The sequence below is a fragment of the Apiospora phragmitis genome (assembly GCF_038363925.1).
Source record: "Apiospora phragmitis strain CBS 135458 chromosome Unknown utg000016l:1.0-887042.0:1.0-888152.0, whole genome shotgun sequence".
NCBI lineage: Eukaryota > Fungi > Ascomycota > Sordariomycetes > Amphisphaeriales > Apiosporaceae > Apiospora > Apiospora phragmitis.
This window is the reverse complement of record NW_027117416.1, coordinates 754,971-781,123: the sequence shown is the minus strand read 5'-3', so window position 1 is coordinate 781,123 and position 26,153 is coordinate 754,971. Positions and strand designations below refer to the sequence as shown.

General features: G+C 52.5%; 9 protein-coding genes across 9 annotated transcripts; 5 read left to right on the top strand and 4 right to left on the bottom strand.

The window, feature by feature from the left end:
* Positions 1 to 6: 6 nt before the first annotated feature.
* PG994_015381 (uncharacterized protein) lies at positions 7 to 1,327 on the top strand (the record flags this gene model as incomplete). The annotated part of the gene is made up of 2 exons (XM_066866788.1): positions 7 to 295; positions 1,299 to 1,327. The coding sequence occupies 2 exons, from the start codon at positions 7 to 9 to the stop codon at positions 1,325 to 1,327; spliced, it is 318 nt and encodes a 105-aa protein (XP_066707702.1).
* A 322-nt stretch (positions 1,328 to 1,649) lies between these two features.
* PG994_015380 (uncharacterized protein) lies at positions 1,650 to 1,904 on the bottom strand (the record flags this gene model as incomplete). The annotated part of the gene is made up of 1 exon (XM_066866787.1): positions 1,650 to 1,904. One exon carries the CDS (start codon positions 1,902 to 1,904, stop codon positions 1,650 to 1,652), a length of 255 nt encoding a protein of 84 aa, XP_066707701.1.
* Positions 1,905 to 4,974: 3,070 nt separating this feature from the next.
* On the top strand, positions 4,975 to 6,182 carry PG994_015379 (uncharacterized protein; the record flags this gene model as incomplete). The annotated part of the gene is made up of 3 exons (XM_066866786.1): positions 4,975 to 5,050; positions 5,104 to 5,327; positions 5,397 to 6,182. 3 exons carry the CDS (start codon positions 4,975 to 4,977, stop codon positions 6,180 to 6,182), a joined length of 1,086 nt encoding a protein of 361 aa, XP_066707700.1.
* Positions 6,183 to 6,754: 572 nt separating this feature from the next.
* On the bottom strand, positions 6,755 to 7,956 carry PG994_015378 (transposase; the record flags this gene model as incomplete). Its single annotated transcript, XM_066866785.1, has 3 exons — positions 6,755 to 6,796; positions 6,844 to 7,506; positions 7,555 to 7,956. 3 exons carry the CDS (start codon positions 7,954 to 7,956, stop codon positions 6,755 to 6,757), a joined length of 1,107 nt encoding a protein of 368 aa, XP_066707699.1.
* A 256-nt stretch (positions 7,957 to 8,212) lies between these two features.
* On the top strand, positions 8,213 to 10,167 carry PG994_015377 (Alpha-amylase; the record flags this gene model as incomplete). The annotated part of the gene is made up of 5 exons (XM_066866784.1): positions 8,213 to 8,810; positions 8,858 to 9,115; positions 9,160 to 9,437; positions 9,554 to 9,826; positions 9,883 to 10,167. The coding sequence occupies 5 exons, from the start codon at positions 8,213 to 8,215 to the stop codon at positions 10,165 to 10,167; spliced, it is 1,692 nt and encodes a 563-aa protein (XP_066707698.1).
* A 5,307-nt stretch (positions 10,168 to 15,474) lies between these two features.
* PG994_015376 (uncharacterized protein) lies at positions 15,475 to 15,834 on the top strand (the record flags this gene model as incomplete). The annotated part of the gene is made up of 1 exon (XM_066866783.1): positions 15,475 to 15,834. The coding sequence occupies one exon, from the start codon at positions 15,475 to 15,477 to the stop codon at positions 15,832 to 15,834; it is 360 nt and encodes a 119-aa protein (XP_066707697.1).
* A 1,661-nt stretch (positions 15,835 to 17,495) lies between these two features.
* Positions 17,496 to 18,426, top strand: PG994_015375 (HMG box protein; the record flags this gene model as incomplete). Its single annotated transcript, XM_066866782.1, has 3 exons — positions 17,496 to 17,704; positions 17,754 to 17,802; positions 17,860 to 18,426. The coding sequence occupies 3 exons, from the start codon at positions 17,496 to 17,498 to the stop codon at positions 18,424 to 18,426; spliced, it is 825 nt and encodes a 274-aa protein (XP_066707696.1).
* Positions 18,427 to 20,894: 2,468 nt separating this feature from the next.
* On the bottom strand, positions 20,895 to 21,517 carry PG994_015374 (uncharacterized protein; the record flags this gene model as incomplete). The annotated part of the gene is made up of 2 exons (XM_066866781.1): positions 20,895 to 21,368; positions 21,440 to 21,517. 2 exons carry the CDS (start codon positions 21,515 to 21,517, stop codon positions 20,895 to 20,897), a joined length of 552 nt encoding a protein of 183 aa, XP_066707695.1.
* Positions 21,514 to 21,804, bottom strand: PG994_015373 (uncharacterized protein; the record flags this gene model as incomplete). The annotated part of the gene is made up of 1 exon (XM_066866780.1): positions 21,514 to 21,804. One exon carries the CDS (start codon positions 21,802 to 21,804, stop codon positions 21,514 to 21,516), a length of 291 nt encoding a protein of 96 aa, XP_066707694.1.
* Positions 21,805 to 26,153: the final 4,349 nt, after the last annotated feature.

Here is a 26,153-nt window from a genome sequence, read left to right as displayed (position 1 = left end):
CACACCATGGCTCCTGTCGAAAGCACCATTCGCCAACTCGCAGTGCTAGGCGGCCATCCGGCGTTCCCGCCTGGCAACCCTTTGCCATTGATCTCTACCCAGGGCAACCGTCCCGAGGGCGACTTCAACGCAGTCGACATGATCCTCGCCAACACTCCCAATGAGAACTTCAAGGCCCGTGCCAGCCAGCAGCGCTTTGTTGCCAAGATCCTGCCAGGAGCTGAGAGCCCTGGTCCGAGCTTCCGTGTCATGCTACAACAACGCATCGCGGATTTCCTCAACCTCGGTTATCTGCGTCAGCAGCGGCACAAACGCGCTCCGAGCTGTGTTCAAGGGTTTCCGCGCCACCCAGTTCATCCAGTCCACCTATCCGTGGCAGGTTCGGAATCCACTGTAGGGTCTTTTCTCGGTATGCCGCGAGTGTCATGGTTCTGCGGAGTACCAACATAAATGCTCAGTTCGACGAGCACAACAAATGTTCCGAATGCGATTGCGAATTGACTAATACGGAGAACCGAGAAGACCATTACTTGGAAAGACACCATCTGATCCGTTGCGATCGCTGTGGAAAGCGAACATCACCAAACGAACTGTCCGATCATAGAATCACCCATATCTGCCCCATTTACCCTGAAGACTCGACCGATCCAATCACTGATGTGTGGCACCACTTAGAACTGGAGCACGGGCTGAGTCCTTGTGACTACTGTGGCGGAGAAAAGGTTGGATGCCACGTTTACGTCTACCATCTTGAATGCTCGACTCCGCGTCTCGGCGAGTGCCCGCTTTGTAGCGAATGGTCCCTGGACCTTGAAAACGGTAGATTAGACAGCAGTTAGCAGAATGCGTTACGAGGCATAAACTCGAAAAAAGCAACATTCATTCTCAGTAGTACCCAGGTTGGGTGAAGAATGAACAGGCAGCTAATTCATCCAGGCATTTACATCGAGTCTAAGGGGTGGCTAAGCACACTAGCCACATTGACAAAAGTGGCTGTGTCACTGCCCAGCACCCATGTTGTTATTGAGCCTTCGTTGCCGTCTGTATACACATCCTACATCCCATGTTGGGTGGGTAGACTTGTAGAGAAGTGAGGGGAGATATCTCCCAACATCCCATTTGTCACGCCGCAAGAAGCTGAATATCCATGGTCCTTGAGTGAAGACACAGACCGTAGCGCTGTTGTTGTCCCATTGCCAACTAAGACAAAGGACCAACCGCCAATTAACACAGGAATATGAAGAAAGCGAACCGCAAACATGGCCAAGTTGTATATCGATATGGATAAGTCCCTATAGGGCCTCAGACTGGTGGCTATCGTAATTGACGGCTTGTTGTGTTCCGTCTACTCCAGGGTGCTATCCCGTCGCTTTGGGCTTGATTGATAAGAGACCCATCACCTGAGGTGACGAATGATGCCCACGAATGTATCGCCACTGCCGCGATAGTACATTACAAGAAAAGGCCATTGAACCGAGGAGAAATTCATCTTTCGTAACTCGCCTTATTCCTTAGTAGGCTCCAAACCATGGCGATAGTCTATTCAGAAAATACTGCACTAATCATTGAACCCATTCTGCTAGACCCTAAAATCCAAACCCGAGCCTACCTAAACGTTGTTGTACGACGTCCATGTAGTACCTCACTCGTCATTCCACTCTGCTACTCTCCTCTACCTCCCACTGCGCATTGGCCTTTTCGATCTTCTCATTGCATTTCCGTACAGTCGATGAGAGCTCATTGATATGATACTGCAGTACAGCGAGCAGCGGAGTGACCTCTCTGCTCAGCCCTCGGAAGTACAGCGCCTCTTGCCGTAGTCTTCCATTCTCCCGTGATAGCTCCACCAAGCGATCATGTCCGGTCGTTGGGGCCTTCAAGCTCTGCAGGTGGTCGGGGTGCATGTCGAAAGCCGTTGTCATGCCCCCAAGTCTGTGGATCTCAATATCGACTAGGGTCGGGGAGTATGGAGGCCTCTGTGATTGATACTGATGGGATCTTTCTACCATCTCTCTGGAGGCTGTGGACGTACTTAGGTCAAGCAAGACAATCTCAAATAACTTTAGCAGTACGACCCACGATTTCGATCAAAGCTTTAATATATTTAGTCGTTTTACATTATATATAGCGCAAGTATGGCATGTTAGGGTGTGGATTGTTAGAGAGCACCTGTTTTGGACGTCTGCTGCCGGGGCCAGCTCAGGACCGAGGAAAGTAGTAAGGGGCGCTAAATAAGTATAGCTTAGCCGTTCAGCTTCTTGGGCCGCATCGACTCCTATTTTGTTTCTCAAGCCTCTTCGCTCCCAGTAGGGGCCTACGGCTAAAACTTATCTCCCGTCGTGTACCCGTAATTGCTCGTCGGGTAGATCCTCAAGAGCTGTCTATCAATCGAGCAGGCATTTGCGCCGAATAAAACACTACCTAAATATGATCGTGCCACATTACGCTACGTGTATCTGTTTGTGGTCCCAATAGCAGCTTCATTCGGCTCTCCAGGACAGAAGTCAGCTATGGATAGTGATATTCCCTTAGTCCATATGCATGGGCGCAGGGACTTGGGCGTGGGCTACCTAAGGTAGGCCGCTTCGTATAGATGTTAAAAATATCAACTTATATTTATGTAATACGTACATAAGATAAATAATAAGTCTGGGTACATGTATAAAGTACGTACACTAATTAAATACAAGAGAGTTACAACGCCATGGATTCATTAAGCGTCACGGCGAGTGTGATCGCTGTTGCTGGCTTTGCGACGCAGAGTGCCAAAGCCGCTTACAAGGTTATCGATGGCTTGGTCCAGGCCCCGCAGACTATCGCTAACTCGAAGGATCTTGTCGTAAGGACATTGGATACCTTGATAGGAACATTGATAACAAGCCAAGATATGCAAGCCCGGTTTGGCTCTGTTCACTGTCAGTTCGCAAGGCACTCTGGCCTACAGTGGTGGGTTGAACAAGACCTTGAACCTTTTGACCGAGGGTTTCTGGCTGAGAAGGCATTGCACTCCGACTCGATTGTTCGCTGGTTTGGGTCTGAATCACGCCAGGTAAGTCGGGTGCTGGGCTTTGGCTATCAACATAGTCTTGCGAATGCGAATCGACGGAGGTACTCTGTGAATCGATGGAAAGCATGGCTAGCTGATTGGCTACTTCAACCACAGAGGTGTTTGGGAAAAAAAGCAGGATAGAGAAGAACTAGGGAAGTCAGGGTGCTGTGGCAGCCACTGTGGCCGAACAGTCCAGTGACCATAGCGCTGCTTGGCACCTGTGCTTTAAATCCGACAGAGGTCGGCAGCCTGCTAGCTTGGGAAACCAAGAGCCCCATATTATAGACGCTATCCACTATTGCAGTGGGCTGGATCGGCCTCGACGGATCGTACCGAGCCAAGTAGAATTTTATGATGGTTTTAATGAAGCATTTAGTGTGTAAGGATTCGAAGGCAATGCCAAAAGACAGCAGCCGTCAAACATGCGGAGTGAGCATCGCTCAACTAGTTCTTGACCATCTTAGAGATGCAGGAACGATTGCAATGCCAAGGAGAGCGAGCATAAGCGACTGTTAGCGGTTTGTGGCTCGAGCTCTTATCGAGCATAAAATGCTTCTAGAATATTGTGATCGATTTATGCATGCACACGGGAAGGATAAGCAAAGCCAGAATTGGCTCAGTACTTGTGAGAAGGGAGGAGTACATGGTGTCAGCACGTATCCCTGCAACATGGGTCCAAATCGACAACTATGAAAGAGTGGAAAGAGGACGCAGGTTTCGCTAGCGACTGTAGTGCAATTCCCCGGAGCAAAGTCGACGATACTAAACATTGCGCGGACCAAGCGGGAAGCCGGTGCAAGCCTGCCGGAACACGTCGGGAGATACTCCAAAAGGATCGATATAGCTCTGCCAGGAAAACACACACGAACGTTATACGATGGTCTCTCGTGGAAAGAAGCCAGCGTCTTGGCCCAGCTCCGGACAGGAATGGCCCGACTGAACGCATATCTCTACCGAATCGAAGCGGCACCGACGGACCAGTGCGAGTGCGGACAAGCGAGAGAGACGGTGGAACACTTCCTCTTCCGATGCAGCAGATGGGCAGCATGCCGAACGGAAATGCTTCAATGCACAGGCACCCACAGGAGCAACCTATCGTTTTATCTAGGCGGCAAGTCACCGTCGGACGATAGGTTCTGGTCTCCTAATATGGAGGCCGTTCGAGCAACCATACGATTTGCTATTGCGACAGGTCGACTGGACGCAAACCAGTCATCTCACTAACATAACATTACATAACCTTCCCGTGCCTCACACAGCAGGCGCCGCTTCAGCTGCCGAGGATAGGATGCTGGACACTTGAAGAAAGGCCTTCAAGCTGGCTTGCTTGGGAACGCTACTAACACACGGGACCCGATCTAGGAAAGTACTGACGGAAAAGGAGTGACATGAGCCGAAACTGGAGGATGTAGGGGCTTTGGGTGACAAGGACGCGATCCAAGAATGTACTGTAGATTAACGATAGTTGCCCTTTCGGCTTCGCCGCCCGGGCGTCAATAAATTGTGTGTGTGTAACACTAGCTTGTTCTGTTGTTGAGCCTGATTTGAAGCCCGTCGCATGTAGGCCGAGCCAGGAATACCTGCAATCGCCGCACTAGTAGTCTCGTGTCGTAATGGATGCCTGTCCACTAGTTCGAGCTCTGCCGTATTATCGAATGCCGAGAGCTCAAATGAGCGCCCACCGACTTCTATCCACCACGCGAACGCCTGTGACTTTTCAATGAGTACTACTCCGGACCTCCTGAAGTACTTCACTTCCGTTGGGATTTGGGGTCACCAATGCTGCCTGGCCTAGCACTCCGTCTTTCTCATTTGCTACACTCCCCATTCGTGGCTAGATCATCCATGCCTGCTTCTCCTTGCTGTATCTATACTCATCACATTGAGAGTACAGGGAAGGTAGACACTGATCATCGACCGTCGAGATGGCTGGCAACGCGTCAGTCTTTCCTTGTCCCGCACCTTTCCTTAACGAGTTGGCGTTCCCGGCTACCGGCGGCTGTGAGTAAAGAGATCGGCGCTCTAGATTGTGTGCAACGCTAAAGACCTTGCAGTTATTGACGGACGGTTGTGCCAACTATTCGGGCCCCTGTCGTGCTGTTTACCGTGTCCTATGACGGACTGGGCATACCCTGATGGTTTCAAATCATCTAGCCAGGTCGCAAATTGGATCAACGTGGTGGGTGCGGTCTGCTGCGTCTTTTTGCTGGCATCATGGTCGTTCCTCGCAGCCGAGAAGACACATCGCCATTACCTCAGTATTAGCCTCACCTGCGCTGTGAGCTTCATGAACGCAAGTTGCCTCCAGTCCCAGGGTCGTATGGAAATATCTTCTGATGTTTTATAGCTCGGCTTCATTATCCCGTTCGCAGGCAAGCCCGAGCAGTGTTTCAACGAGATCACTCCACATGGCATGAACTCGAGCAGTTTATGCACGGCTTCTGGGGTCTTCTTGATCGGGGGCGGCTGGGCCGGAGTCATGTGGGTTTTCCTGCGGACTCTGTCGTTGCATCTCCAGATCTGCTGGCAGATCGTGGTTGGAAGAGGCTTCATGTGGCTTTCCCAGCTACTCGGCTGGGGTATCCCCATCATTGGTCTGGTCATCGCCTTGACTGTGAGCGGTGTGTCGTTCCGGTTTGGACAGACCTGCCACGTCAACCACCGTAATAGCCTAGCTGCGTTCTGGGTCCCTCTTTTGGTCTTCGCCGGTGTCACCGTCATTATGCAGTTCGCGACCTTCGGATACTGTATAAAGGTCTATCTGGCATCGCTGGCAAGCAACAGCGCCACGACAGAACGCTCCGAGCTACCGCCATACACAGCCAGTGTTCGCACCATGTCCCCAAAGCAAGCCTATCATCGGATTAGGCGCGTCATCCAGCTACAGTGGCGTGGTATTGCTATTGTACTGATCATCATTTGTGACGTCATCTTCTTCGCCGTAGTCTTTGTCTTCCAGGACAACGTGGTTCAGTCAGCCAAGGCGAGTGATAAGGCTCGCCCCTGGGTCGTGTGTCTTGCGTTGGAGCAGGTGGACAAGAAGAACCGATGTCTGCAATATGCCAAGGACCTTGTGGTCCCACTCCGAACAGTAGTGGCTGTTCTCGTCCTCCTTGCCGTAAGCGACTTCTAACACATTACGGTCCCAATAGAAGCACAGTTTTCTGGTGTGCATCCAGATGCTGTGTTGTGTTGTAACGTACGTCACCCCATAATTGACCCCCCCTGTAATTGACCCCCCAATAAAATTAAAGCTATAAATTGACCACCAACTCCAAATAGTCACCATTCCTTCAATTTTGGACTATAATGCAATCGCTTTCGACTGTAGATACAGTAGATATCTCAGAATCCGATTCCTCAATTTCAAGCTGATCTGGCCCCTCCCTCGTACGTTGTATGCTCTCAATTGATGTAAATTTCGAATTCGGGCTAATCTGTACCCTTCGTTTCTTTCGTGGCCTTGCAAGCTCTAATTTCTCTTTTAAGGACTGGATTTGCAATTCCGCATTGACTAATAGATAGTCCTTCTCTTGGTATCCTTTTTGGATCTTCCTGAATAGCTGGCGTTGTGTAGTAAGGTCGCTTTGACCTAATTGGTGAAAGTGTCGAATCTGGCGCTCCAGATCAATGGACCTTTTTGGTGTTGACCATAATACACCATTAGCCAAAGGAGTTTGGATAGGTATGAGGGCCTTATATTGACTAGCTGAGGCCTGTGTTGTCTCTTCCGGTCGCTTTTGGTTGCTGTTTTCGAGTAAAAGAGGGCTGGTGAGTGGCTTGGCAACACATACGGGCCAAAGACCACTACCACGCCAACCACCCTTGATATTCTGAGCCGATAAAGCCTTTTTACGGGCTCTAGAATAGCATATAAGGAAGTTCAGTTTACCGATAGGAGCTGAATCCGTTAATAAGGACAGGAAACCGATCTCCTTCCGGTAATAAGTCTTCATAGCGGCGAAGACCCCAATATCGAGGGGTTGAAGAACGTGTGATGAATGAGGGGGTAAAAATAATAAGTAAATGTTATTCTGGTAGCAAAGGGACATGAAATCGTCGGTTGTATGACTGCCATGTCCATCCAGAATAAGTAAACGGGCATCCTTTGGGTCGTTCGGGGGCGGTTTCCGGTATAAAGACCTCTTCGAGCCATTTGACGGCGATCTCGTCATTCGTCCAGCCTTTATTGCTCGTATCGAACTTCCATCCTCGAAATTCATCGAGTTCATGGGTAACCATTGCTCTTGGACCGATTTACCCTTGTAAATCACCAAAGGAGGGATGGCCCTGCCGACTGCCGATGCACATTCCAATATGGTCGTCCAACACCTTGAACCAGGCTGTTTTTGTTGAATAGAACGTAGTTCCGAACTGCCTACTACAAGGCCATTGCCTCCTTGGCCTTCTAGGATACCGTGCTCGTCCATATTATGTCTGTTTTCAGGTTTAATAGCCTGGATTTGAGGTATACGTAATTTGGTTGAAAACCAAGACTTGATTACCTCAGTTGATGCCCCATTGATACGCTGGGAGTCGATACGACGTTGCCTCTTCGTCCGTAAGGCTGGGTGACGTCGAAGGAATGACTCTATCCAGTTTTTACCCAATGGCATAGGGTTGCCATGAAGGGCTAAAACGCGCTGAGCCAGTTCCTTGATTTGCGTATGCGTTGGTGCGACTCCAAGGGCTTCTTGGGCTAAAATCCAGTCTGCCAGATGCTTCTCTTGAACTGGAGAGAGCTTCTGATAGGCAGATTTTGATTCTCGACGTGATTGTCGGCCGTGAAGTCGACTAATAAGGGTAGACCGTGGAATACCCCAATGAAGGGCAGCCTTATGAATAGATTTACCGCTTGACACATCTTGGATGGCGGCAGAGATGTCGCTTTCGGTATATGAACGCATCATCGGTGAATTGGTATATATTTGAAAGAATGAAGTAATTCGGATCAAAATTCGTTGAGAAATTTCTTTTTGAATCGAAATGGCGGTGAATCGTGGTGGAGGTCGACAGGGGGGTCAACTACAGGGGGGGTCAATTATGGGGTGACGTACGTTAGAAGAGATTACTCGAAAGGGCAAGGAGAGGGAAGGGGAGTCGGTTGTGAAAATAACAAGATCGTGGGAAAGGCTAGTGGATCTTGTTGGGGACATATTCCAAATGCTTGGGATTCTATTCGACATCCAGACTGACATGAAGACCCTCGACGGCATCAACTTCAAGATCCACAAGTCTCCAAGGCGCTATCTCGAAGGGTGGGACTTCCACGACGTGGCGACTGGTGCTGACCCGATATGGCCCAGGCAGACTTCTTTGAACGAATGGGGATGGGGCTGGGTCGACTTGGTTCGGCACATCAACGCCATAGTTCTATTCGGAAATGGCTTCGGTGACATTATCCAGCCTGGGCGGCCACCAGGCCGGCCGACTACTTCTGCCGCCGAAGGCTCAACAGAGGCGGCGACCGTTGATCAGCAGACGGAGGAAGAGCACCTTGACCCTGAAGAGGCGTCTTCCAATTTACATACGCCATCTCAATCGGCTTCACCCAAGCCGGACACGGAGCCTCCAATGGAGTTCACTCTGTGCCCCCAGTGCGCCACGCTACCCAAGAAGAAAACTCTGCTAGCAACCACAACTGCCGTCCTCAACGGTATCATTGAAAACACCAGCCAGGAAAAGACGAGACCACATCAGGTCCAGCTCTATCCCAACGGGTATTGGCACAAGCCAGCTCTATTATTCGAGGCGTGCCAGTGTGAGACGCCGTTGGTCAACGCTGTAGCACACAATCGCCATTCCAAGGCCCGGGAGAAGCCGCAGCCGTGCGACCGCGTGCAAGTCCTATCGCCCAACCTCCTTTCCTGCAACTTATGCGGCCCGAAATTGCCTTTGCCTGTCCATGGCGCGGCCATATTCGGACACAGCCTCAAGTTCCCTCTGAAGTGGTCGGAGAGGCCCGAGGAGTAACCTGCGCCATCCTCGGCCAGTACGCCACCAAGTTGAGCCCGGCGCCAAATGCCTACCCAGATTACCTGGATGTCGGTCTTCCTTATCTCCCCGGTAATACGCATCTAAGCTTTGTTCCATGCTGACTACTGTTCCAGGGTATTCGAACGCTGTGGGAAATATTGTCACAGATATCCTTATACTGCTACTTCCAGAGATGGGCATCGTTCGGATCGGTCGTTTCAGAGCTTCGGCTGACCGACCGGTTCCATATCGGCTGACGCAGCCAAAACGAACGACCGATTTTATATCGGCTGAAGCAACCGCACGAACGACCGATAGAACCGACGGTTCTATCGGTTCTATCGGTTCTATCGGTCGATCGATAGGGTCGCGGACCACGCTGTCGCCCTCGCCAGGCCCCACATATTACTACGTTCGCTAACTCACACCACAGTATGGGATAGATGCAGTGAAACTATCACTCTTGCAGTCACCACCGCCGCTAGCAGGTACAGAAAATCGAGGACGTTTTGGAAGACGCTCTTCTAGGGTGCTTCGCGCCTCTCGACCACCAAGAGATCCGACCTCCGAACCGTCTTCGACGGCTCCCTCGTGCAGGCGCGTTCTGGCCAGGCTGTGACGGTCGTCATGACCCACGACACGCAGCCCGGCCAGACGGTCGCGACGGCTATTAGGGGCTTTTTCAAGCCTTTGGCATATGCCCTAATCCTTCTGCGCGCCCAGGGCTACCCCAGCGTCTTCTGCGGTGACCTGTACGGCATCAAGGGAGATGACAGGGCTTCGGACCCTCCCCCGCCTGCGGTGGCCAGCTGGCTGACATCATCCTTGCTCGCAAGCTGTACGCATACGGCGGCCAGGACGACTACTGGGACGACGCCAATTGCATTGGCTTTGTGCGCCGCGGCACAGCCCATCACCCCGCCGGTCTTGTGTGCGTCATGAGTAACGCGGGGTCCGGACAGATCAAGATGAATATTGGTGATATACACAGAGGGGGAGGTATGGAGAGATGTGCTACAGTGGCAGAAGACGAGGTAATAATTGACGACAAGGGGTTTGGTATGTTTCTCTGCGTTGCTATGTCGGTATCCATCTGGGTTAGGAAGGATGCCGCGGGAAGAGAGAGGTTTGGAAAGTTGTGAGTGATGTTCCCTACCATATTCATCCTTCATTGGGCTGGGCATTCCATCTCGCTGCCCGAACCTGCCAGAGTTACACAGCATGGGTGACTATGGTTGGTTACTCATATGCAGTTATGTAGCTATGATAGGTGCTATTTACAGGCTTGCTTGTTTTTCTCCGCGTACGGAACACCTTTCTATATATTGGACCTTTTCTCCAGTCCATAGAGCTGCAGGGTAAAGCGTTGAACCGCGGATGGGTGTCGATGGATGCGAACCGATCAGTAGTCAACTCACGGCGCGGCGCTTGCTGTTGGACTACCAAGGCTGCATGACCGTTGACGACACATGTTGCGGCCGAATACCCCTTAGGGTGCTGTAGGGATCCTTGGTGGTCGCACACCCAAGGTAATGTTGTCCCACCATACGGTTGTACGTTGCTCAGACATGTCTGTTTCGAAGAATGGAGCGTTAGGTGATGATTCCGGCTTTGATGCCATCAGTAGTGCATGCGAACAACTAGTCCTATCCGCCGAGGACCAATGGGCTTGTCGTCAGTTAAAGGGACGTTGTAAGCAATTTGTTCTCTTGTGCGTCATTGTCCAGTTCACGGAACTGGCGGTAATGGTCGCTCGCTTCAATGGATACGATAGAGTCAAATATAGCCTCTCTAACCAGATCATGGTGGGGTTAATATCATGGACTGCTTGCCAGTTCCACAAGATCCGCACGGTTGGTGGCTGCTATGGAGAAAGAAGAGATATCCAAGAAAGTGTCACGGAACGTGGAACCTCTTAGAGATGAAATGTGGTCTTAAGGTGTGCGACCGGGGCAGAGTCAGGAAGCCATTCTCCACTATACCTGGGCTGATTCCCGGTCACCAGAGGCCAACGGTCGGGCTAAAACTTATACCTTAAAGTGCCAACAGTGGGTAAGCCCCGCGCCATTGAGGCCAATCTTCCTGACTGCGTAAAATACGCTGGAAAGAAGTCGCAGAAGCCATTCTCCTAACAGCGGGTTCTGGGAACAGATCAACAGCTACCCTGACGGGGTCACTTCACCCAACTCGAGCTCATCATGTCGTCAGCATGTCTTGTCCGCAAGCCAAGCAATGTGACTATAACTACCGTTACGCAAGACGCTATTGTGGCTCAATGAACACTTAGGGAAAGATGCTCCAAGAGGATCTAGCAAATTGCGCGAGCCGTTTGAATAGCTAGACCTCCGTCCTGGCCCCCACCAAGAGACAGAAGGCTCGCAAGGGCGGCTTGTCGCTGCCGATCAAAACACAGGACCTCGGGCGGTACTGCGACGTCTTCAGCGCGCTTGCGTACTGGAACCCGACACACGAGCGGATGGAGACGGCGATGCACGTCCCACGCGGGCAGCACGTGCCGGACCTCAACAGGATTGTCCATCCCCATGTCCCGGTTACCGTTCCGTCGAGTGTACCCAGCTCTGTTACTGACAGCCGCAGTTTCGACGATCAGCCGCGTGCCATGCGAGACCGAGCCACGGCCGGGCGACGCGATCGAGCGGCCAAGTCGAAGCCATCCATCTCGAGGCCCAGGCGGACGCCAGCGACGACGCGAATGCCGTTGCTGGCATAGACAGCGACGCGGATGCCGAGTACGAAACCGATCCCGAGTATGTTGCAGCATTTCCCGCTGCCGCGGCGGAGCCTCTGTCTGTCTACGACGTCATCCCCGACGAGGATGGCGGGACTGTCATTCCCAACAGTCCGATGAGACAGAAGGGTCCGAGGCAGCTGTCTTCGCCGCGAAGACCGCAAGGTAAGCATGATTCTCGTCTATTGACTACATAGTCGACTGACCGTTGACGCTCACAGCAGGCACTCCAGGTTCCCAACCGACGGTGGAGCGGCAGCCCGGCCGTACCGAGCCTAGCTCCACGACGAACACTGCACCAACCGCGGCGACGAATGCAGGTACCCAGCCAGCACACACAAGGTGCCCCGATCACGGCGCGATAGATGCGTCGCTACAGAGAGATGTATGTTGGAACGACTGGGTGGCGCCTAAAAGACCCTTGGCGCCGATTAAGACGACACAACCACGACAATGCCCTGCTAGGATGGTGGGAAACGGCGTTACGCTGTCACAGGCAGGCCGTCCAAGAGGGTCTGTGCGAAGACTGGACCGAAAACCGAATCTACACGGCCGTGGCGCAGCTCAGCAGCTTTTGCATGTTGAGTCTCCAATCGGATGCGCTTCAGGGACCTTTTCTCGACGCCGCTCTGAAAAGCGCGAAGGCGGTCTTGAAGACATGGGTAGAGCCGTACGAGGATGCCGCGCAGTTCTCCGCGGAGGAGACGGAGTCGTCGCAGGCGGCGTCATCGTCCCCTGCACGACGAGCCGGGTCGGCCACGGGGACGAATTGCTCAAACAGGGCTTTCACCTGCGACAACCATCCCGTGAGCCTTTGGGTTTTCTGCAGGAACCTGCAGTAATATGCGTTTGCCCAAAGATGTTTACTTTTGCCAGTCCCCATTGTGGTAGCAAACAGTTCAGTAACTACTTCCATTAAAGTTATATAATTTAGGTTCCCCACGAATCATCTCCCCAGCCTCACAGTCTAGCAGTTCGACGGAACCAATCGGCACGCTAAGAATCTTGGTAATAAGCTTCGTTTAGATTGCCTTTAAGAAAGCGCAATGTTCAACACCGATCTTGAACCCCTCGTTCACGTTCCCGAGAGGATTGTCTCAGCACCAGTGCTCATTTAGCTATTTTTTGGCCACGCCCCAACCTATCCCCTAATCTTCAAAGCAATCTGCTCCCAGCATGCGCTACTGGCGGGAAATTTGCGTGAACTTCGTAAGACACCATTCAAGGGTCTACGCATCTTCCATGGCGTGATAATGCCCTCTAACGCTTTTATCTGTGGCAGCGAGGGATTCTGTAAGAGCCATAGGTCTTCCTGTCCCCTTGAGAGTTATGTTTGCCGTGGTTGAGGGACCTCGTCGAATCGCTTTGTGGGTATTTTCGTAGAGTATATCCCATAAGAGATCAACAATCTCATTATCACTTCCTTATCGAAACCTTGTCGAATAAGCTCCTTATGTGTCACTGAACCGTCAACTCTCGATCGGTCGGTACTTCCTTTCCTCTTTTGACAGCACCTTGGTACCGCCAATATCTTCTTCCCAATATAGTCCGCCGGATCTACCGGGAAAGGAAGGTATGTGTTCGCGTACTCTCCCTGGTCCACGTCTATCTCGCAGATATTGATTTGCAGGACCTCGGGGAGAGTTGTCGTTCGACTAGGTTGGCGCTTGCTGCGATCAACTGCGGTGATCCCATCTACATCAAACCGGAGAACCCTGTAGACTTTCAAGCAAGCCGCCGGCTTCGCCGACCACCTGCTGGATCGGAAGTGGTCGCCCAACCAGGGACCGAGCGTCGGGGCCTCGACGAAGGGGCTTTGGAGGAACCGGCTGCCCCCTTTTTGCCCTGGCAGTTATCGAGGGAGGCGGGTCTCGAGCCGCTTCTCGTGTATTTGGAGCTGAGCATCTCGCTTTGCGAATGACCGGTCCGGATCTTCGTAAGTCTGGCCCAATACGAGTACGGAAGCCCGAAGCTCTCATCGGCTCTGCTACGCCCTTCCTGCCTCCCACCTATCCAACACCACCCAGCTGCAAACAGCTCGCAGCCGCGATGAGCCCTCTCTACGACTTGCGCTTTGTTTCTTCCGGCCTGAGTGTACTGGCCACGCTTCTCCGCGCGTTCGGCGTCTTGTCTACACAGAGGCGAGTGCAAACGGTTAGATGGTCTCTGACTCTTCCATGGGTATGTCTGCGCCACGGAGTGGCCGTTCTTTTCCGACTGCATGTCGGCGTGATGGTGGTGACTGTAATGAGTAGGGCTCTCCATGACAACTGGTTGTAAGAGTGAAATTGGTCGAATCGGGTCGAAAAATGAATAAGGTATCTTTATATTGGAGTACACGAGTATGACGAAGAAGGGGGTTACTATGAAACGTCGATGGGATCGGGATACCTATATAGTTGTTCCACAGGCTTATGATACGTCGCAGGGCCATCCAATGATGAACACAATGCAATGTAACCTTCACCTTTTTTTATTCGAAAGCAGGCCAGTCCGTTGCCCTCTTCTTGATGATAACGAAGACTTTCATCTCGGGCCCGCAACCTAGAGCTGGTAGATTGGACAGCAGTTAATCATGTGAAAGCCGAAAAAGCTTCACAATCAGAATGTGTTCCGAGGCATAAGCTCGAAAAACGCAACATTTATTATCAGCAGTATCCAGGTTGAGTGAAGAATGAACAGGCAGCTACTGTAATTCATTCAGGCATTTACACCGAGTCTAAGGGGTGGCTAAGCATACTAGCCACATGGACAAAAGTGGCTGTGCCACTGACCAGCACCCATGGAGGAATTAGCACCCATGTTGTTATTGAGCCTTCGTTGCCGTCCGCAAACACATCCTACTTCCCATCTGTCGCGCCGCAAAAAACACATACCGTAGCGCTGTTGTTATCCCATTGCCAACTAGGACAAAAGACCAACCGCCAATTAACATAGGAATATGAAGAAAGCGAACCGCAAACATCGACAAGTCCCTAATCATACCTGTCCCCCTTCTTCCGCACGGACAACTAATAGATCAGTGTTAAACCATTGGATCCTTTTTCGGAACTACAATATGCCACAGAGGACTTATAGGCACTCGTGTTTGACAAGCCCCTGGTCCTGACCTAGGAGCAAATTGAGGGTCCGCCTTGTCTGGGGCAGAATTACAGTTCCGGAGCGCATCATCACTTCACGTATTTGATGTAAGCGGCTAGAATACTAAAAGAGAAAGAAACGGAAAGTGACTGATGCTTCTAGTATGAGATGTTGATATGTAGCATGAGGAGCTCGAGTTTGGCGAACCTCTTGGGGGCAGCTGCTGATCCGGGTCCAGAACCCACGTTGGTGAGATGAATATATCGCCCAGTTTCTGTTCCGCTCATCTTGATGAGGATCCTAATGGCGCGGGGTCGCGGCTAGTGATGTCTAGCGTACCAATATATGTTACTTCCTCATCCGAACTTGATACCGGGGAGGCTGGTTCGAAGGGAAGCGACACCTTATCCAAAGGTATCCCTTGGAGGATTCTCGGTCCTAAGCTGGCTCCGGCAGCAGATGCTCAAAGCCGGTACTCTCCAACTATCAATACTCCAACAAGACACAATTATATATAATGTGGGAAAGTCAGATCATTCCAGCTCTGATGAATCCTGGACCGTACTGCCTCACTTGTTCGACATTATATTGATTGCCTTCTTTTCCAACCTTCAGAGAAATGGTGGAAAGATTCGGCAAGCACCAGTCACAGAAACCTCCATACTCCCCGACCCTAGTCGACATTGAGATCCACAGACTTGGAGGCATGACAACAGCTTTCGACATGCACCCCGACCACCTGCAGAGCTTGAAGACACCTACCACCGAACATGATCGCTTGGTGGAGCTATCACGAGAAAATGGGAGGCTACGGCAAGAGGCGTTGTACTTCCGAGGGCTGAGCAGAGAGGTAACTCCGCTGCTAGCTGTACTGCGGTATCATATCGACGGGCTGTCAACGACGGTGCGGAAATGCAATGAGAAGATCGAAAAGGCCAATGCGCAGTGGGAGGCAGAGGAGAGTAGCAGAGTGGAATGACTAGTGAAGTGCTAGATGAACGTCGTACAATAACGATAGGAAGGCTCGGGTTCGGTTTTCAGGGTCTAGTAGAATGGGTTCAATGATGTCTAGTGCAGTATTTTCTGAATAGACCTTTTCTTGTAATGCACTATCACGCAGTGGCGATGTATTCGTGGGCGTCATTCATCACCTCACATGGTGGAATCCTATGTGATCGGTATTTTATCAATTTCTCTAGACCGAACGACGTCACAACCCTCTTATCAGATCTTTCTTGCTCCAAATCTCTAAACGCACAATAAGTGTCTATGGCGAGCTGTCGTTCTCTTGAGAGGCCGAAGCGGCCATGTTCGAGACAACAACCCTCTTTTTAATACCCTTCATGGCACTTGTTTTTACGTGGCCGTCTATTGGTTGGAAGTCTATAGGTGAAATAGACGAAAGCCAATCACTGACCACGTCAGTGTCATCCAACGGTGGCTCCGTCGAGGTCTCTTTGGTAGAAGCGATAGACTGGTCGTGATCCACTAATCGCGGATGTTGATGAGAATTTGGAAAAAGCCGGCGTGCACAGCTATGTATTGGTCTCGGACCTTACCGCGTGTGCTTTGCCGGCTCAGCTTAGCGGTCTGCAGTGGAAGGCATACTGGTCGCTTGCTGTGGCGATTTCCATCCATATTGTTGCAATGCTATGATGTTGAAGATTTGGGATGTCGGAAATTGTTAAGCGCATGTAGACTAACGGCCTCATGAATATATATGTGTATGTTGCGACTACACCGAGGAGCGCTGCAACCGGACTTGTCGATATGTTCCATAAACTGCGCGCAGTCCCAAGGTTAGTGGGTCCTATATGCGCTATGTGCTCAAATTGGGCATAGTGAAGGGAGATAGGGGCCACTTCGAAGCTTCCAATGAACTAGAATCTAGCCATCGCCAGCCTAAGCAGTTTCCAAGAAGACGCCGACAGGTGCTGTGCGGTATTGTAGATGGCTGCCGCTAAGACGGCCCGTGCCTACCAGGATGGGACACCATGATAGGGGACGTTGAATCTGTGTCAGAAACGAGAGGATTCGGTCCTTGCCCCGGTACACCGTGGAAGAATTGGAGACCAACCTCTATTACCCGTATGTACAATAGCTTCCAATACAGCCTGAGCAAACAGAGTTGCAACACAGAGTAAGGAATTCCCGGATGCTACAGTACTCAGCGGAACCAGATGGCTAACTAAGAATAGTCGAGGTACTGCTGCCCTTTTGGATCGGTGGAGAATGGCACTTGCGGAGCGGCTGGGAAGTTTTAGATTCTACGATACGCGGAAACCAGTGCAGACATGAGGAGCACATAGAGGCTCGGCGCCAGGATTGGTGTTATTAGTGGACAATCATGTGAGACGTTGGACATAAATAGGATAGCATCGGAAAGGAAGAAACGATGAAGCCAGAACGATCACTTATGCCCTTCGGAGAGTTGTCCACCTACATCGTGTTGTCATTTAATCCTGTTTGCGAGTACGTAGGTAGAATAGGCACACTGTGAGCCTTTATATGTATTCGTTGCGCTGCACACAAATAAAGCAGGCGCTCTGCAGAAGACAAAGCTCAGTAAACGACAAAACAGCAAGGCTGACATAATTAGAACATTCTTTTTCTCCGAGTGGCTAGGCATTGCCGTCCACGATGCACCAGACGCAGCCATTGGCTCATCACGATAAAGACAAGGAAATAGAACAAGAGACTGATAGGCTACTGTTGCACTGCGATCCTGCAATGCCGATTCTCTATCCTCTCTTCCCGACGCCCCTGTATCATCCACCAATTACAAGCACCTATACAAAGGACGAAGAAGGATACGTATGGCTTGCCGGTAGTGAAGAAACAACCTTGCGGTTAGCTTCGGTACTAATCTTAGCAGCAGTCACTTGATAGCGTCAACAGCCTTTTCGACTTCTCTAGCTGGGATACAGGTTTTGATCGCAATAGCCCAGTATGTAACCATTGTTGCAGTAACACCGGCCACGCAATCTGACTTGTTGCGATCTAGAGTTCCCCACCCTCCCCTACCATAGATGTTTCTCCTATGCTTCCTTGTGCCCGACTGGACAGTGCCCAGCTGGACACCGAAACGAAGGCATGGGATGAAGTGATATTCGGGCAGCCACCATCTCTTCCAGAAAAGAGTTCACCAGGAGACACCGTTTCCCTTAAGAAACGTTGGGATGGAGTAGCTGAAGGCGCTCCTCCTTTCGACATTGAAGCCTGGGTGCAACGTTCCACGGTGATACGACGGCAAGAGCAGCCGCAGGCCTCGAACGGTGGCAGGGTTAAGAGGCCCCAGAACGCGTTCATGCTGTGGCGCAAGGCCTATCGTAACTCGATCAAAGCCTTGTCATTCGACAGGGACCCCAAACCGAATTTCTCCAAGGTATGTGGTGAGCTTTGGCTACTCGAGCCAGCAGAAACCCGTATGCGGTTCAAACAATGGGCAGAGATTGAGAAGAAGAACCACAAGACCGCTTTTCCAGATTACGTATTTAGCACTTCGAGGACTAAAGGGGCGGCGCCGCGTTGTGTGTCGGGTAGCCGCCCAAACAGAAGTATTGACGGCTAGTGGATAGAAGTTGTGAAAAGATACTTCTATAAACTCCTGCACGACGCTCTGAAGGTACTTACCCATCCTACAATCCTACTGCTTCGTCTCGAGTTTGCCTCTTCTTCATTTCTTTTGGCCCGACAGTGAAAGTAGAGGTCCACATGCAATGTTCAGGTGGTTTCATTACGGTGGAGGACCTGAGTGGCTGATCGCGACAGGGCAAAATCTCCAATCCTCCTTACTGGCCAGAGAAGAAACCCCCTGAAACCCGGAATACTTATGATTAGCTTCCAAAAAAGAGCTTCGCTTATTAGAGCCCTACGACGCTTTGTCTGCGTTGAGGACTCTTTAATCAAGCCCGACGCAACATTCGCGAGGTTCTCAAACGATCGAGCCAGCAATAGACTAGACGGCAGCAAGTTAAGTAGTCTCAACTTGAACATTCTTCCTTAGATGGTCGTGGCTGCGGTTGCCTAGATCAGTAACATTCACCTGTCATGAGGCTGAGAGGTTCTACAAATTCTTTCTTCCCATAAGTCGCCTGAGACGCAAGAATGAAAGCAGCCCCTTTCTGCTCTCGCGGTTTCTGGGTCCCCTAGGAATACTGCCTCCGTCAGCCTCTGTCAACGTGGCAGTGGAGGCGAAAGTGGCGGAGCGACATGGGAGGCTGTTGCTCAAGCTAAGGCGAGGCAGATTCTCATAGGGCTTTTGCCCTGTTTGACGATGGGATATGCTAATAGGGGTAGAGTTGACCAATATATGGGTAACCGTGATTATTAGAAGAGGACCCATGCAAGCTACAGAGGTTTCCTTAAGTTGCATAGCCACGACCATGGACAGCATGACAAACCAATCGTGGCATTATGAGAAGCGTACAGAGGAAGTAGCCAGCCAAATATAGCGAGGAATATTTATATAAAAAGAGCGGCATAGAGTCCTCAATCTCCTCATACCTCATTCCTCACACTTCACTCCTCACACTTCACTCACACTTCACTCCTCAGACTTCACTCCTCACACTTCACTCCTCACACTTAACTACCTGCCTCAACTATTTCTACTCTACAACAAGTCTGCTGGAACAACCGAATTTCACCTACCCACGCAATCTGCCAACAACATCCAGAAACCTTAAGATGTCTTCCAAATATATGATTCGGATTCGGCTGCCAATTAGGGGTTGGCCATCTTTCGGATGTACCGATTTCTCGATTAGGAACTGCCTCTTGGCAGCCGGTCTAACCATGTTGCCCTACTGTTGGAGTGCAGCGTCGGAAGAGTAGCAATGGCGCACTAGCGCGACTAGCGAGCCAACTCCACGGCCTCTCTGGACTACGCAAGAATTTACCCTCGTCAAGACGCGCAGGCAAGCTGGGCCAGAATCATTCTCGCTAACATGCGTTATGGTGTCAGAACAGCAGCTACACAGGCGAGGCCACCTTCGCCCAACTGGCGTCTGAAATCACGCCCCATGGGCGCCAGGAGCGTTGCAGCTGGTGCAGCCCTTCGGTTCCCACCTGAAAATCCAACAATCTCCCGTGCGCTGTTTCTATCGCCATGGTCCAATTCCACATTGATCCGCAATAGAAGCAAGGCGAAAGCCGCGCGCTAGAACACGGATTACTCTCAAGCACTGCAGCTGGCAAGACAGAAGGACTCGAAAATACGTATATACAGGTCAGTATTTTCGTACGCGTACCTTTGACTGGCGCGACTGTATCACGCCGTCTTTGTGATACTCTCCAGTGATATCCCCCCAAATCCACTCCGATGGTATCTGCCGAAGCTCAAAGGAGATGCTCATTTCCCTCCGAGAGCCTACACAAGGTACAACTGATTAACACGAATGTCGCTTTGGGGGACTACAAGAAGCAACTAGACGCATTTCTTGAAAATACACAGGTACGGCTGCCACATCTTTAGTAGCACTGCTTTTCTCTAACGAGATGTTCACAGAAGATGGACGAGGAGAGAGGGTTGACGAGCTCTAGGCATAAGCCGTTGCAAGATAATGCAGTAGCTCTACTGGACCACTTGCCGAGAAGTGCGAAAGGAGATTGGGGACCAAAAAGAGTCAAGCATAGGAAAGAGGATGAGTACGAGGAAACACCGAACAGAGCAGGACTGGGCACTAATTGGGAATGAAGGTGCATGTGACACTAAGCGAACAATACTTGAGCCTCTATTCACTTTCGATATGTCCCTGCAGACTTTCGTGACATGCCTGACTGTCGATGCGCCTAGAGGAGCCAGGTTAACGCAGCGTGCCATCCGCGTCATCGGGTTGAGAAAGCCATGACAGAAGCAGGTCACCCCCAGGAGACGGCGGCGAAGGGGACGACGATAGAAAGCACGCAGCCTCTAAGGCACTGGCGCCCACTTGTATTCCATATTTCACACCGCACGTGATAAAAGTACCAAAATGTATTGAGTTGATTTCTTTGTTCGCAGCTCGGCATTTGCCTCGAAGCTTCCTTCTGCGCCATCTACGCCGGCTGCAGACGATTGTAGAGCAGGCCACGCTTCCGAGAACAACCCTCGAGCCGATCCGCACCATGCTTCCTCTTCCTCCTGACCGCAGACACCTGCCGGTGTTTGGGCGCTGGCCGGAGGACGGCTTGGTCAAAGTCAATCACCATGACACGCCCGCGCTCCACGTTCCACAGCAGGTTGGCATCGCGCAGGTCGCCGTGGTCCACCCCTGCCGCCCACACCGCCTCCAACGAGCGACGCCTCTGCGCCTCCAGCTCCGCCGCCTCCATGCCCGCGTCCGCCGCTGTCTCGCCGCCCCACGACATGAGCATCATGTGCACCACCCTCCTCCCCCCCGGTAGCACGTACCCCCAATCCAGGTGCACCAGGCCCAGGTGCACAGGCACCACCCAGCCCTCGAGCGTCGCCAGCCGCGCGTAGACCCGGCACTCGTGCTGCAGCTGCTCGAGGCCACCCGACAGTGTCCCCTTGCCGACAAAGGTGTAGCCGTATGGTCCAAGTTCCACTTTGAATAGCACGCCTGTCGCACCCCTCTTACCCCACCCGAAGATACAGACTTGTCGGCGAGCTTGAAGCTTTTATAGAGGAGGGGTGTGGCAGTTCCGTAGGTATTCATCCAGCGTAGTCGGTTGGTTTTCGTGTCTGAGCTGCTCCTTCTCGCGTCGCTCTTGTTCCTTCTCGCGTCGCTCTTGTTCCTTCTCGCGTCGCTCTTGTTCCTCTCGTGCCTCTGCCGCCTCCCTCTCGCGTCGCTCTTGTTTCTCTCCGTGCCTCTGCCGCCTCCCTCTCGCGTCGCTCTTGTTCCTTCTCGCGTCGCTCTTGTTTCTCTCGTGCCTCTGCCGCCTCTCTCGCGCGCGTGAGCTCTTCGATTTCGCGTCGGAGCTGTGCAATCTCCGGATCAGACATTGGGGATCGTAGTAAAGCTGCGGGTTGATCGGCGAATCCTCGCTGTCAAGGATGGTCGTTGAGAGTGCGGAAGAAAGACCCTTCAGTTTCTTCAGACGGACATGGTCAATTACCAGAATACATCAAGCAAACCCAAGAAGTAATCTTTTACAGCGTGACATAAATGGCCGGTGGTAGGATGTGCAATGGCCGGTTGGTTGATTAAGGCAGGGCAGGTGCGAAAGGAAGTGGTGATGACGAGAAGGAGAGTGGTGTTTGCCTTTCACCGCGGTGACGCGGTTTCCCCGCATACGCTTCCACGCAATTAGAGACTCCCTGGCCCACTCGGCGCCGAGCCGCAATAGCTGCTCCGCTGGTTCTGTACCCAAAGATCCAAACGAATTTGAATCGAGTTTTGTCCATATGCAGATACATAATATATTGCTAGGAAAGACCTGAAGGCAAGCGGCGCATTAACGAGTGATTCCTAACAGAATAGGAACAGTACATATTCAAAATTTGCAGCGCTAAAAGAACATGAGGAACCGAGCATTTCGAGCTCTCCAGGATCACAATGGCTCCTAACAGGGATCGAATCAAGGGACTCGATTCAACTCCGCGCCTTCTAGGCTAGCGCTGATGCGATGGCCGCCAACGCCAACCAACCCCACAACCGATTTCGCCGAGTCCAAACTGTCTCGACCTACAACTTCTCTAAAGCATCTCTGGTTACGCCTACGCAACGCAGACAGGATGCAGTACAAGCGCCCAGTTACGAAGCACGGCAATTGCGCTGCGGGCTCTCAAAACGGCTCAAATGCTTTTAGAGTCGATGATGAGCTGGCACGTGCTGCCGGCAATTCCCTACGCTGGGTATACTTTATGCCGATTATAAAACCCAGACGCAGGGCCTCGTCAGGTCCAAGGCGATCAGACTCATCGCCCTCGTTCTACACACTCAGAATCGCCATTCAGAAAGCGAGTATATGCGAGCCATGGCAGTCTATGGCATGGCCGGCAGCTGCTACGATTACGATGCTAGTGAGGGCGAGGTGTGCGTCAGTCCAGAGCCTCGGACACCACAATCACGACTTCCGCAACACGATGAACCTCGACACGTTGTCGACGCCACCGAGGAAATCAGCACAATCCTGATGCAAAAGCTTGACGCCTTTCAGGGAGACCTGAGGCTATACCAGTGGGAGACGAGCCGTAGCCACGGCGAGTTACAAAACATGAAGAGCGAGATCATGCAGGAACTATGCATGGCCAAGGAACGGCTGCTGGAAGAGCTCGCGTCTGCAACGACTGCGCAGATGGAGGGAGTCGAGACGTGCCTGCCACGGCCGCAATCGGAACCTCGACCCCGACCGCCATCTCCACGACAGCCAGGGTCTCACGCAGTGCCGGGGGACGTGACGGAGGGAGTAACGGAGGAAGTGACGGAGGCTGCACCAGGGACGGAGCCGCTACAGGTGGAGTTGCCGCCAAACGCCAAGTTGGCGTCTCAAATCGCGCCGAGCGGATGCTACACGCACGACAAGCGGGAGAAAGATAAAATACGAAAGTCGGGGGAATCGCTACAGCGAAAGGCGCTTGCGCTTGGAGAGATGTGCAATGTGTTCAGCGTGACAATGTACTGGAATATTGTCCGTGGCCGGATGGAAGTGGCTATGTATGTCCCCGGAGGCCAGAAAATCCCCGATCTCGGCCAAGTGGTAGGTGGCCTGCTCCTTGCTGTATGTCCATTCCCCGCCTAACGAGCATACTAGATCCGGAGATTGCGCGGCCGCCAGGCTCGAATAACCCAACGGGCTCGAGTCTTCCACGTGTCGAGGCCAGTGCGGAAGCCATCTTTCAAAATAAGCCAGGCCGGAAATACGAGGCAAGGCTCGGCAGGTCGACCGCTCCGGTGCCAGACGCAACAGGGAGCGCAGACCACTCATCCGCCCAGCAATGGAGTTGCCCAAGGATCGGCGACAGAATTGTCGATGGGGTGCAATGAGCGTCTCGACTCTCCAATGTGTGATGCGGTGGCTGGTAACGCCAATGGCTTCGAGGTTGCAGGCGCAGCGATAGGAACTGGCATGGTAGCAACGGCCGGTGCCTCGCAGCCCACGGCACTGGAACCCGATCGGTGCCAGCCAGGCGGCGGGGAGGAGGGTATAAGCGACATAAGCGACATGAGTGCAGAGTTCTCCCTAAATCCTGAATCCGATACGTCTAGCTTGACCAATGGGGATACCATCGGCTCGCACCAGGAAATGGAGCGGTTGCATGACCAAGACGGGCACGCTGGGGATTCCTCAACAGAGATGCCAAATATGCGCCTGACGGTCCTAGCACAGGAAACGGATGCAGGCGGCCCCGCTATAGAAGGACCTCGGGGCTCTCAGCCTCGATGTGGGAGCCCCTCCGCTGGATATCCTGCTCAGACAGTGTCTCTTGCTTTGAGCTTTTCCCAAGGGCCGGCCATGAATTTAGCCAAGAGCTGGGGGCCGCACGAGGCCTCCATGGATGCATGGGGACGGAGTCATGAAAAGACGAGCCTCGAGTACATCTTAATGTAGGAATGTTGGGGTCGGTGTTGAAATTAGGACTGGAACGATCGATGAATCCAGCCCACACCTCGCATCTAGATCCATCGCAAGAACGTGATAGGAGGAACTACCCCAGAAAACGAAGTAATTAACTTCAAGTCAGTAGACACTAAGGACAGCTATCTGGAGGATACTTGGAATGCCTTTTTTGCCATCCGCTGCAGGGATGTTCCCAACTCCCCCGAGTTGAATGGGAAGTGCGCCGGCCGTACGTCGTGTGCAATCTCTTCCCACCAGAATCGCCGTGGAGGCTAGGACAAAGGGATCACGGGAGCGCAGAAGGGACGACAGTAGCGTTAGATTGTTGGTTACTGTACTGAACTAGAGCTGAAAACATGCTTCAACATAAGCATACACAGAGTTGCCGTGTGATATTTGACGCATTAACATGTGCCACGTCGTCACCCGAACTGCATGCCACTGAGACTCATTCGAAGATCCTCCAGCATTCCCACCATCTTCTTTGCCAAGGTGTCCCGCTGCAACTTGCGTCTATAGTCCTTGTAGTAGTCTGGCGCGTGACTCGCCCCATTCTGCACAGATCCTCTTGGACGGCCTGCCTGCGACAGCTTTGCACCGTTTCCCACCATTCTGGGAGAGCATTGTCGTGGTTGTGCCGTCATAATCGGCGCCAAGGGCCTTCTAGCCGCCACCCGGCCGTTCCAACGTACAGCTCTCTGCAGCGACGCATCCATCGCGCCGTGGTTGGGGTGTCTCGTGGGTGCTGGCCGGGCTCCCGCACTCGTCGCCGCGGTTGGTGCAGTGTTCGTCATGGAGCTAGGCTCGGTACGGCCGGGCTGCCGCTCCACCGTCGTTCGGGAACCTGGAGTGCCTGCTGTATGATGAGCGTCAACGGTCAGTCGACCATGTAGTCAATAGACGAGAATCATGCTTACCTTGCGGCCTTCGCGGCGAAGGCAGCTGCCTCGGATCCTTCTGTCTCATGGGACTGTGGGGAATGACAGTCCCGCCATCCTCGTCGGGGATGATGTCGTAGACAGACAGAGGCTCCACCGCGGCAGCGGGAACTGCTGCAACATACTCGGGATCGGTTTCGTACTCGGCATCCGCGTCGCTGCCTATGCCAGCAACGGCATTCGCGTCGTCGCTGGCGTCCGCTTGGGCCTCGAGATGGATGGCTTTAACTAGGCCGCTCGATCGTGTGGCTCGGCCGTGGCTCGGTCTCGCCTGGCACGCGGCTGATTGTCGAAACTGCTGTTGTTAGCCAAGGAGCTGGGAAGCTCGACGGAACGGTAACCGGGACATGGGGACGGACAATCCTGTTGAGGTCCGGCACGCGCTGCCCGCGTGGGACATGCATCGCCGTCTCCATCCGCTCGTGTGTCGGGTTCCAGTACGCAAGCGCGCTGAAGACGTCGCAGTACCGCCCGAGGTCTTTTGTCTTGTTCTGCAGCGACAAGCCGCTCTTGCGGACCTTGTCTTTCTGCGCCTTGGTGTGGGCCATGGCGGAGGCCTAGCTACTAATACGGTTCGGGCAACTTGCTGGACCCTCTTGGGGTATATTCGTGGAGTGTCAATAGAGCTACAATAGCGTCCCGCTGAACGGTAGATATAGCAAGTGCTGGCTTGCGGATGTCAAATGGGATGGCATGATGAGCTCGAGTTGGGCGAGCGTCGCCAGGGAGCTGCCGATCCGGTTCCGAACCCATGTTGGCGAGAGGACCCCGGGCTAACTTGTCTTTGGCGTGTCTTGAGAAGTTCTTGTGCAGCAGGAAGATTGTGCAGTTGGCCCTGAAGGCGCGGGGTCGC